The following is an 11,793-nucleotide window of genomic DNA, read 5'->3' as shown; positions in this document are numbered from 1 at the left end:
TTGGCCAAAGGAGTTATGGCCCATTTGGGATTGGACTCTGCAAGGGAAGGGTGTGTGTGTGTGCAATCATAAATGCATATACGACCAGTATAAAACAGAAACTTCAGCGAAAACGTAGGACTGATCATGTCTCAAGTAAGAGAAGGTGAAACAGAAGAACTGTTGATACGTTACTTCTGTCATTCACTTTTCTGTTTCTCTTCAGCAGGGTGAAGAAGAGGAAGTTAAGAGGCCTGAGGTAAAAGCAGAGGATTTGATTGGAGCCAGGGATAAACTGGCGTCTGGAACAGAGGTGAAAGGCAAGACCTTTGAAGTGATGCAGGAATGCGGTGAGTCGAGCATTAGAAACTACAATAATTCAGTAAAGTTATGTGCGATATTAAAATGTCACTACATCCAAGTGTCCTTGTTTTTTGGCTATAAACCAAGAGGAAAAAAGAAGAGCTGTGTGTTTGTATCTGGTTTTTATATTTCCACTCCATATATAGAAGGAAGTCAGCACACAAACACAGGGGAAGACACACTAACTCTTCTACTAATTACTTTTATTATGTGATATTTATTAAGTCTTACATGTGTTTATATTGAATAAGTTGTGTTCCAGCTCTTTGCAAGCCTTTAAGATTCCAGCTGTCGCATTTAATACATACTCATCACAGTCTTATAAATATACTATTAATATTACCTTAAATTAAAAAAGTCAATAGTAAATTATGAAAGACTATTAAAGATTATATAAACCACTAAGAATATGAAATTTGTATTTGACAGTACCTTTTTTCTTCACTTCTTAGTTAAAATTGAGTTTGTATTGTGACAATTCAAGCACATATAATTTAAGTAAAAGGAGCACTTTGTATTGTGATAGACAATACGCAAATGCTTTGGATGATATAAATAGCTTGCATTTTTACATCTTCTGATTGTTATTTTTGTCATTATTGTTTTAGAACGAGCTGGGAAGGTCGCACCATCCATCTTCAGCAAAGCTCGCTCAGGATCTGAGACTGCCTTTAACAAACCCAGCAAGAAAAAGTAATACTATGGAAGCATAATTTCACTAAATCATACAGCTGAAACATGTATTTATGGATGAATAAATTGAATAAGCATAAACTAAACAATCAAAAAACTTTGAAAATTGTAAACAATTAAAACTAAATTCTTTTTTTTAAACTGCACAACTTTTTGTGTTCAGTATTTACTAAATTTATACAAAAAGGAAATACACCACGATCCATTTTCCAAACCATGTTTTTTGGCCTGGCTCGAGTACGTATCACGGTGGAGTAGCTCTGTACCTGCACGACTCGTCATAGACGTAAACAGAGAGAAGCTCCGGCTACAAATGTTATTCCGCAAAACGCACACAGTTCTGTTTAATAACCGTTGAGCGCCAAAACAGTTATAGACTGCCGCTTCAAATATTCCTGAATGCAAGTTGTGTGTGTGTGTGAGAACAATTAATAGTGAATACATGTATCATTTGGTTTATACATCTTTTGGTCATTAAAACGTCCCATTTATATTTCACATTATTATAAAAAAAAGATTTATTTTCAAAACAACACAAAAATGAACAGCTGACAGGACACTGGAAAACCTACCCTACAGGATAACAAAAGTGGGATAAAACTAAGGAAATTAAATTGTCTAAGCATGTTAATTATTAATTATTGAGAGAATGTTTTCTTTCCCGTTCTTTTTGCCTAACAAATGACACAATAAGGTAGAACAATACATTAGCTGTGCACTGGTTTAAAACAACTGTCATACTGTTATAATATTGTGACAAGTGTGAACTAAACCAATAAAGCAAACTAAAGCAGGCCATTCAAAGAACGTGAAAGGGAGTGCTGGAGTTATTTCATAAATTTGGTGTGTTGATCTTGCAGGATTTTTGCAGAGGACTTAGCATCATAGAAGAGTTCATTAATTTCTTCTACATGTTCCTTTTCAACTACTTCTCTCCCCTGAACTCGTGCCAGCAGACTGGCAGGGGTCAGCAGCTGCACTGCATATCTGCATTCAGACAAACACACACATTACACAAAATTACATACCTAAATCGAAGAAATTATATAATAAATAAAAAAAAAAAAAAAAAAAAAAAAAAAAATAAAAAAATAAAAAAAATAACATGAAAAAAAAATATTGTAATCAGTGTTACCTGAGTGTAGTCTTGGTACCGATCTCGCCAAGATGAGATAAAGCCTCTTCGCTGATGTTGATTCCTTCAGTCTGAGCTCGAATCTTTATTATCTGCAATGTGCAAATTAAACAAACAGCATTTAATGTCTATTTAATCTCTCTGAATGTCAAAAAAAGCAACTTCGATGCAAAAGTTTATGCACACCTGTTTCATTTCTTGAGGAGTATACAGCATAGTTCTGATAATCATGACTCGATCCAGCAGATCCAGTGGAATACCGTGAGGAGAGCTGATGTCTTCTGTCCCCCTAAAACACCATTATACATAACTGTAAATTGTACAACCGATCAAATCACCGGATCACTTTAACAGCTGGTCACGACAAACTTCTAATTAATTCCAATACTGGTTAGATGCATTCAAACAGAATCAAATACATTCACAAACATTAATGAACTGAATATGACAAACTAACAATGACAATAATATTAAATAGTTTTTTTAATAAGGTCCCATTTGTTAACATTAGTTAATAAAATTAGTCAACATGAACTGACATATGAAAAAGTATTTGTTTTTTCAATTATTCTACATTTTAACGTTCACTAATACGTTAAAAGATACTAAGTTAATTTAAAAGAGAACACTAAGTTAATTTACTACGTTTCCTATTGTATCAAAAACACACCTGATGAGGCAGTTTCCTCTATTGGATGCAAACACTACGATGGGAGCAATAGAACTCTCTAACGCTCGGTGCAAGTAAGTGAAACACTCAATGTCCAGCATGTGAACTTCATCAATGAACAGAACACCAGGAACCAGCTCTGCCACACCCTGATCAATGTACTTGTTCACCACTTTATTGATCTCCCCTCGCAGTTTATCTAAACACAGAATACAAACAAAAGTAGATACAGGTAATACATATCTTCATTAAAAGCCTGTTATGGTTAACAATATATAAAGTATGTTACCTGTGATTTCTGTCTTTTTGGGTTTCATCAGTTGACCCATCATAGAAAGTATGTCCTGGCCTCCCTGGAGAAAAAAAAAAAAAAAAAGTGCGCTCATATGATTAACATCACAGAGGTCCAGCTAGAAATCATGCTCGTTTTTGTGCACATACCTGAGGTCTTGCATTAGCAACATCCAGGTCATGAAGTGTAACATCCTGAATGATCTCTTTCTTCTTGTGGACATCGCCTTTCGGGAGAGGTACGTATTCTTCCGCTTCCAAATCGAACTCTGTTGCAAATGTGTCACATCGTCCCTGTCTCTGCAGACCAAAAACAGACAGACTATGAATGAACTTGGGACCATTAAATGGAGTCAATTTATTTTATGTAGAGAAGTGTAATGTACTTTGTGCATTGCAAGTGTATGTGTGTAGACTACTGTTCCAAGAGGTTTCTGAAAGACATCTATTATGCTACATGTATTTTATCAAAAATACAATAAAATGCAAAGACAGTTATTCAATCTAATTGAATATTTTTTTCAAACAAACATTCCTGCAAACAGTTGTCCTGCTTAATATTATTTTGCATGTCCCCCGCATAGTCCTTTAAAAATATAATGTTCAAATTTGTGACATTATTTGTAATATGAATATACTTTGTAACATAAATTACTTTACTGCTACATCAATACATTCTTGCTTAATAAAAATATTAATTTCTGTCAAAAACATGAAAGACAAGCTTGTCCTTTATACCGCTGCCAGACTACCTGACCACCTGCACTGACAAAAGATTACTTCAACAAGCCAACAGCAGATATAGGTAGGAGAGAGAATGGTTAAGCAAATCCGTCCTTACCTTGACTGCCCCACTGTTCGCCTCGATGTAGATAACATCACCGACCTCCACTCTCTCCTTCTGCAGACTTTCATAGATACTGGGATCCAGCTGCATGAGCATAATAAATGCTTTGAGATAAAACTTTTAACTTCAAACAAACACAATATCAGCTTCCATCCAGTACCTTATCTTTGAAATATAAGCAAGCAAGTGAAAAAAGCACTTTCACTTTCTTACCTTCAACTGTTTGGTGCCCTTTGCTGTCTTCAAACCAATAATGACATGACTGATAGTCTTGCCATAGCCCCCCATTGGGTTCTCCGTCTCACAAGGAGTCAGTTCAGTGACCTCTCCCTCATACACCTCTTTAGTCTCCTTGATACGCAGACCTGTGCAATCAAAAAAAGAAGAATTTCAGGTACAAGAACGTACAGAACACATAAAACACTACTAACATTTTAAATACGAGTGGATCTACCAATACAGAACAATACAAAATCTACAGAATTCATTATATATTACATTACATTCCAGTGAACCTATTTGTCGATTTTCTTTCTGTCAGCACTGTAATAATGTGTGCATGCATGCATGCTTATCTCACTCGATCACACTGATAGTCAAGTATTTGGCAACAGTGTGTGTGAGCACGGGGACAGATTTACAAAGTACTAGAAGTCCAAATTTGTAACCACATTTTAACCTTCATTACTAAATATCTCTTAAAAAGTGAACAAACGTTCACAATTGTACAGCTTTTTTTTTTTTTTTTTAACAAGTTATGGTGCACCGATATGGGTTCTTTGCGTGAGAGCTCACCGATTGCTCTTCTGAAGTTCTCCATCAGCACTTCTGTCTTTTTGATTTCTGTTGAATACACTTCACTGCCCACCATTGGACAGAATGGCACTTTATTTCCCAATTCCTGAGCCATGGCTAATGCTAGAGCAGTCTGCAGGGTACAGAAATACAATCAACAAACCATAAACACTTTCACACAAGATATCTCTGAAACAATGTACAAAATTTGTCGGTCCTTACCTTGCCTGTTCCAGGTGGTCCGGCCAGTAAAACAGCTCTGCCAGCCATCTTTTTGGAACGAATCAGCTCTACAATTATGCCACAAGCCTAAAAAAATTCAGTTTTATTTTCTTTATAACAACATGATGTTCTTTACAAATTAATATCATAGTATTATCAAATGGCTAAACTACAGGTAATTATTAAAATATTAATAGTCACCAAAACCAGGACCTGTTTTATAACTACAGTAACATACTATTGGTGACACATTTTGTATTCGTTTTTCACAAATATTCCGTTAAACACAAGTGACCATACAATATTCAGTATCCATTAACAAATTAGCAAAATATGAACTGGATCTCTACCTCTCTTGCTGTCTCCTGCCCCACAAGCCCTGACGCGGACTGTTTAGCATTACCGGCCTCATCCAGCCCGAGACCCTTTACATGGCTGTGAGAAGCGATGCGCTGCGTCTTTGTTGTGCTTTTTACCTCTTCAATCTTCATGTTTCTTTTTAGTTAGTCAAACACTATAAAACTGGAAAAATAACCTCAAGATTAGAACACGAAGGGCCGTTGAAATCAAACACAAGAGACCCGCGTTTCCATGTGGGTAACCAAGGCGATTTAAGGAAGTACCGCCCTGGAAACGTTTTTTAGTCATTCCTTGCAACAATTGGTCAATTTGTGGAATCTCTGTTTAATCATTGGATGTCAATGTTGTCCGTCTGATGACTGTAAACACGCCCCCGTTTTCCGTTTGTGTGCCATTAGTAGTGTTGTACTGAAACAAAGACGACCACCGTGGGTTCCACAAATATTTTCTTCCGTATGAAGAGTAAATATACTTATAATTGTGTTGTATTTAGTTTAAACATTTGAACTTGTTAATAAATTATTGGACCCATGAACCATGTTCTTTTCTAAAACAAATAATTTGAAGAGGAACCCGTGAGATGGGTTGTTGTTATATCAGGGATTATTTTGTTGCAGCACAGGAAGATCAACTGTCACATTTTAGAAAAGTTTGCTAAATACAGCAAGAGCAGAAATATTTAGCATGTACTGTAATCTCTCATTTCAGAATTAATAAATGGGTATTACTCAACTCCAAACAAATTAGAGACTGGTTAACTGGCAGTTTAATATTGGGCTGGTTGGTTAGATCCAGCAGCGTTGTTGCTGTCAGCAGTTCAAAGTCTGCGCATTTATTCTGTTACTCAAGAGTCGTGCTGCTTCAGTCATGGCAGATCCCAGTCCTGCTAAAACGCTAAACTTTAACGTTGGTGTCCTCGGCCATGTGGACAGTGGAAAAACGTCTCTCGCCCGTGCGCTGAGCAGCACCGCCTCCACCGCAGCCTTCGACAAGAACCCGCAGTCCAAAGAACGAGGCATCACGCTGGATCTCGGATTTAGCGCGTTCACGGTGCCGTTACCGGAGCACCTGAAAGAGTCCTGCGGGGAAAGACAATACGACAGTCTGCAGTTCACACTGGTGGACTGCCCAGGACATGCCTCTCTTATACGCACTATTATTGGGGGTATGTGGGTAAATTATTATTATTATTATTTTAAATAAAGGGTTGATTAATCCAGGATGGCAAACTGCATTATTTACATTCTTGCGTAAATCGATTTTATATAATTCACTAAGCACTACCTTAAATCTTTTAATTAATATAAAGTGTTAACATAAACTAGTTCAAGAATAGCAGTCTGTCAGTGTTGTTTTGAACTCTGTCAAGCGCTACCACTTTTGATCAGTAGGTGGTGAGTGTGTAGTATTTGAAGAGGTCGTATTAACCATGTAAAAACTGACGTATTATAAAGTAGTTGAACATTTATACAAAATATAAGAATATATAAGAAGATTTTAAAAAAACTTACAAATGTGCATATGTGCTTTATGTTTGTGTTAATTATGTTTTTATTACAGGGGGTTATAACAGATTGCTTATTTAAAAATCACATAAATATATCTCTCAGTAGTATGTCTTTTGTTAAATGATATTGTGTGCTTATATGTTCAAAGCTCTGTAGTAATTGTGTAATTGTGGGGGCAAAACATAAAATGAAATATAATTATGATTAAGATGTTGAAGTCTGTTTCCTCAAAAAATCTAAACAGTGATGTGTAGATAATTGAGTAATCCTACATTTCAGTTCAGTAAATGTTAATATATTATATATATATTTGTTAACTTAATAGGTAGTTATTGGCACAATACACTGGTATTCCTCTGCTCAGATGACTTGTTTCCTTGCATACAGTTTCGTAGGTATCATTTTCACGGAGGGATATATGAAGAAATATATGATGAGAAGCAATGTCTTGAGGGTTTTTGTTAACCTCCGGGACCAAACAAACCCAAAGAACTCTCAGTGTAGTGGGAATGTCTAGTGTAATTGCATTGATGGCATTGGTGTGTGTGTGCATTTATGGCACATGTGGTTGATTAAGGCGGAAAGGGGCTGTTCGGGGTTCCAGCTTGACTTCCTCTCTCCCCCCAGAGGGGATCTCTCAGGAAAGAATGAGTGCCAGAGAGAGGGAGAGAAAAAGAGGGAAAGAGAAGGCAATAGCTAATTCTCTTACTTCTCTTATTCTCTTATTCTCTTAGTCTCTTTTTCTGTAATGCTGTATAGCAGTGATGACTGTACTTTGTCATATTTGTCATTTTTGAAGTATGTTTTACTCTCATCTGTATACTTGCATTCAGGTGCTCAGATCATCGATCTGATGATGTTAGTAGTTGACGTTGTGAAAGGCATGCAGACACAAACGGCAGAGTGCCTTTTGATTGGTCAGCTTACCTGCTCCCACATGATCGTCATCCTCAACAAAACAGACCTGTTGCCTAATGACAAGAGACAGGCAGCTATTGACAAAATGACCAAGAGGATGCACAAAACTCTTGAGAACACAAGGTAGACGCTGTTGAGCATGTTAACCTATATATTGCATATATAACAAATTCAAACTGCTTGACTGTTTATACCTTTGCAAAATGTAACCAATGTCACATTAGATCTTATAGATGAGATGTTTTCTATGAAAATGCTTTGAAACAATGTGTATTGTGCTATACAAATGGAATTGACTTGACTTTTTGCTTGTCAGATTTAAAGGCTGTCCTATTATTGCTGTAGCAGCAAAGCCAGGTGGTCCTGAGGCCCCAGAAACAGATGAGCCACAAGGAATAACTGAACTCATAGACGTGAGTATGGATTTGCATTCAGTTGCACAAATTCAAGATCCAAAATTCTGAGACCACTTTTAAGTTTTGTATTTTTATAAACATAGAAATAAGCATAACATTTTGCGACTTTTAATATGGCCAAATAATGAACCGTTATGATGTCAAAGAAGTAATGTATACGTAGGCCACTAAATCAAATGTAGGCAAATTTGTGACATTGGCCATACAAAAGCTAATTCCAAAAGATTTCCTTCTTCCTATTAATATACACAATAGAGTCCTGTTAAATCTTGGATAATATAGATTAGGTTTTGTACATAAACCTGTGGTTTATACTAGCTTGAGTAAAAGTTGTCATTAAAGCAAAGAGTAATTTTAGGTCTAACATTTTTTGACATTGGTGTATTTTGAAAGGTGTGGATTATAATTTAGAGCTCTCTTCTTCTTCTTCTTCTTCTTCTTCTTCTCTCTCTCTCTCTCTCTCTCTCTCTCTCTCTATCCGTTCAGTTATTGAAGGCCCAAGCATTCTTTCCTCAAAGAGATCCATCAGGGTCTCTTTTAATGGCTGTAGATCACTGCTTCTCCATCCGTGGCCAAGGAACAGTCATTACCGGGACCATCCTACAAGGGTCCCTTAGTGTCAATGATAATGTGGAAATACCAGCATTAAAGGTACTCACACATGTCTATACATAGTAGTTTTTTTTAAGGGAAATGTACAATTGCATTGCAATAAATTGATTGAAATTGACAATAAATTTGTTAAAAAGTTAAATTAAATTAAAAAGTACCCTTTTAAAAAAAAAAAATGCTGTCCTTCTGAATCTACTATTCATATTTATCCGTTTTCAATATTGATAATAATAACAACAAATGTTTTGAGCGCCAAAGCAGCATATTAAAAATAATTTAGGGAGCATCACAGTTACACTGAAGACTGGAGTATTTACTAAAAATTCAGCTTTGCCTTCACAAGAATACTTTACATGTTTAATATTTTTACATTTTTTATTGTTTTCCATTGTAATAATATTTCACAACATTATCGTTTTAATATATCATTAATTAAATAAATACAACCTAAGAGACGTCTTTAAAAAAAAAAAAACAACTCACAATTTCTACAAGTTTTAAACAAGTATATGCACATGCAAACTGCACTAAATGCTTTAAGAAAGACTGTTTTCAAATGATCAGTTTCCTTATAATAGTAGAACAAATATTTTGTGACATTGTGATCATCTTTTTTGGTTCCTCAGGTAACTCGCAAGGTCAAATCTGTGCAGATGTTTCGTAAGCCAGTTCCTAGTGCTATGCAAGGGGATCGAGTTGGTGTGTGTGTGACACAGTTTGATCCAAAACTGTTAGAACGAGGTGTAGTATGCACACCAGGCTCATTGCAGACTCTTTACGCTGCTGTTATATCCGTCCAAAAGATTGAATACTATCGTGGAGCACTTACCAGCCGTGCAAAGTTTCACATCACCGTTGGACACGAAACTGTTATGGCACGCATTTCATTTTTCAATCGAGTGCTTCTAGGCGATGAAAATGGAGACTGTAACCCCATCTCTCCAGAGCAAAATGTAAAATCTTTCTCGTTTGATTGGGAGCTTCACCACTTGGATGAGTATTTGACTTGTCAGGCAGAAGGTGGGAGAGGGGAACCACAGCAGTGGGCTTTACTCGAGTTTGAACGACCGGTCACATGTCCACCGCTTTGCTTAGTGATTGGGTCACGACTGGATTCGGATATCCACGGTAACGCATGCAGGCTTGCCTTTCATGGAAAGCTTCTAGAAGGCTTTGAGGACAAAAACTACACAGAGACAGCACTGCCTCGTCTCAAAATCAGCAAAGACAAGCAGAAAGAAGGAGCAGTGGAACGGGTGACTACAAATATTTACACTTCCATTCAAAATCTTTATAAAATTAATCATTCTGCAAGAATTAAATTGGTCAGAAGTCACAGTGATGCTACAAAAGATTTCAATTACAAATAATGTTGTTGTTTTTTTTTTCCATTCTATCCATTCAAAAAAATGTATGAGTTCAGCAAAAACTATTTTGAACACTGATGATAATAAGAAAAGTTTCTTGAGCACCAAGTCAACATATTAGCATGAGTTCAGAAAGATCACGTGACACTGGAGACTGTAGTAATCAGCTTTGTTGTCACAACAAAATAAATTACATTTTAAAATGTATTAAAAGTTAAAACTACTTTTTATTTACTAATAGTAATATATATATAATTTGCATTATAATGTACATAATATAATGTTTTTCTTAAATATATTATTTATTTCAATATATCCCATGGTATCAATTGAAAACCTCATGTACTTTGCTTCTAGCTAATTAGTTCTGGTAAAACTTTTTGTCTTTGGTCAGGTCACTGATGACTACACTGTGATTGGCCGAAACTTGTTTAAGAAGGAGACAAACCTTCAGCTGTTTGTGGGTTTAAAAATTACACTGTCAACAGGAGAAACAGGAACCATTGAAGGTAGCTTTGGCCAAAGTGGTAAAATCAAAATCAGAATACCAGGTAAGCAAAGACAAATGCACTCTATTTTACTCTCCCTTACTTTTTCTTGGCCCCTTTTCACCTCCTTCCCCTAAGGTACTTGTCAGGTGACTTCCATATTTATACATCCGTACACTCATTCAAAGACAGCATATAAAAGTTACTCTCATATAAAGTTACAGGCACCAAAAATGCACGCTGTATCTTAAATATATGTGCAAAAGAAAAAAAACTCACATCCTTTTCCTGACCCTCAAGGCTCTCTTGTGTAGGTAGACCTCAGTCACACAAATACACACATATTACAGCACACCCCTCTATTCAGGCCCAATAAAATGGAGTAGAATAAATGTAATCATAACCACACAAGTAACGTTTAATATGCAATATTTCAAATTATTGTTAAGACTATCAGTCTAGATTTTAAATGTTTTTATTTGATATATTTATTCAGCATTTAATTTCTGTTTAAAACACAGATGATCGTGATAATCGTATCAGGCCAAAACAGGAGAGATACATTCTGTCTAGTAACATACATTGTATGCTCATTGTCCATAAATGCCTGTTCTTTATTTCTCTTCTGTTAGAGGGGCTGAAAGAAGAAACCAAGCAGCTTTTATCCTCTTCCTCTAAGAAGAAGGGGAAGTGTGGGGCCAAAAATGAATCCTCCAAATCGGAGGAAACTAAGCTTGATGCTCAGCCAGTCACTATACATCTCAACTTCAAACGCTATATATATGATCCCCAAAAAAAGATGGTACAGTCCTGACCATCAGTCCAGTCGTTCATAATAAATGCTGGCAGGAAAGGGACACACTGAGCGTATACTGATAAAGTCTGGATATGCAACATAAATATCTTGTACTTTTTTTTCTTGTGTGCAGAGTTTCTATACTGCTACTTTGCACTCGTTTATTCCTTCAAATCTGGAATAATAAAAATCAACAAAAGAGAAAAGGTCATTCCTGTACTTAATAAATTCTGTTATATGACTGCTAATAAAACAACTATTAGCTAAACTGCTGTAGTTGCAGTGTACTGTTTTTGTGATTTACATTTTGTTTTCAAGAGTGTGGAAAGTTTG

General features: G+C 36.0%; 3 protein-coding genes across 4 annotated transcripts; 2 read left to right on the top strand and 1 right to left on the bottom strand.

Moving 5' to 3' along the window:
• The first annotated feature begins 12 nt into the window (after nt 1-12).
• mustn1a (musculoskeletal, embryonic nuclear protein 1a) lies at nt 13-1,842 on the top strand. 2 transcript variants are annotated; one of them, XM_043241479.1, is made up of 3 exons: nt 13-135; nt 206-329; nt 951-1,842. In XM_043241479.1, exons 1-3 carry the CDS (start codon nt 127-129, stop codon nt 1,037-1,039), a joined length of 222 nt encoding a protein of 73 aa, XP_043097414.1. In that variant the 5' UTR covers nt 13-126; the 3' UTR covers nt 1,040-1,842. The 2 variants fall into 2 exon arrangements, with proteins under 2 accessions (XP_043097414.1, XP_043097415.1); XM_043241480.1 differs by having other exon boundaries at nt 25-135; nt 209-329.
• Nucleotides 1,523-5,616, bottom strand: ruvbl1 (RuvB-like AAA ATPase 1). Its single transcript, XM_043241476.1, has 11 exons — nt 5,346-5,616; nt 4,996-5,082; nt 4,774-4,906; nt 4,192-4,343; nt 3,973-4,062; nt 3,282-3,431; nt 3,130-3,193; nt 2,841-3,039; nt 2,357-2,459; nt 2,171-2,262; nt 1,523-2,022 (listed from the first exon to the last, which is right to left on the bottom strand). The coding sequence occupies exons 1-11, from the start codon at nt 5,484-5,486 to the stop codon at nt 1,863-1,865; spliced, it is 1,371 nt and encodes a 456-aa protein (XP_043097411.1). The 5' UTR covers nt 5,487-5,616; the 3' UTR covers nt 1,523-1,862.
• Nucleotides 5,617-5,978: 362 nt separating this feature from the next.
• On the top strand, nt 5,979-11,732 carry eefsec (eukaryotic elongation factor, selenocysteine-tRNA-specific). Its single transcript, XM_043242891.1, has 7 exons — nt 5,979-6,520; nt 7,697-7,904; nt 8,098-8,194; nt 8,684-8,848; nt 9,436-10,065; nt 10,571-10,727; nt 11,297-11,732. Exons 1-7 carry the CDS (start codon nt 6,223-6,225, stop codon nt 11,476-11,478), a joined length of 1,737 nt encoding a protein of 578 aa, XP_043098826.1. The 5' UTR covers nt 5,979-6,222; the 3' UTR covers nt 11,479-11,732.
• The last annotated feature ends 61 nt before the right edge of the window (nt 11,733-11,793 follow it).

Source organism: Puntigrus tetrazona, chromosome 6 (assembly GCF_018831695.1).
Source record: "Puntigrus tetrazona isolate hp1 chromosome 6, ASM1883169v1, whole genome shotgun sequence".
Lineage (NCBI taxonomy): Eukaryota > Metazoa > Chordata > Actinopteri > Cypriniformes > Cyprinidae > Puntigrus > Puntigrus tetrazona.
The sequence above is the reverse complement of the archived record's forward strand: the minus strand, read 5'-3'. Positions and strand labels throughout refer to the sequence as shown.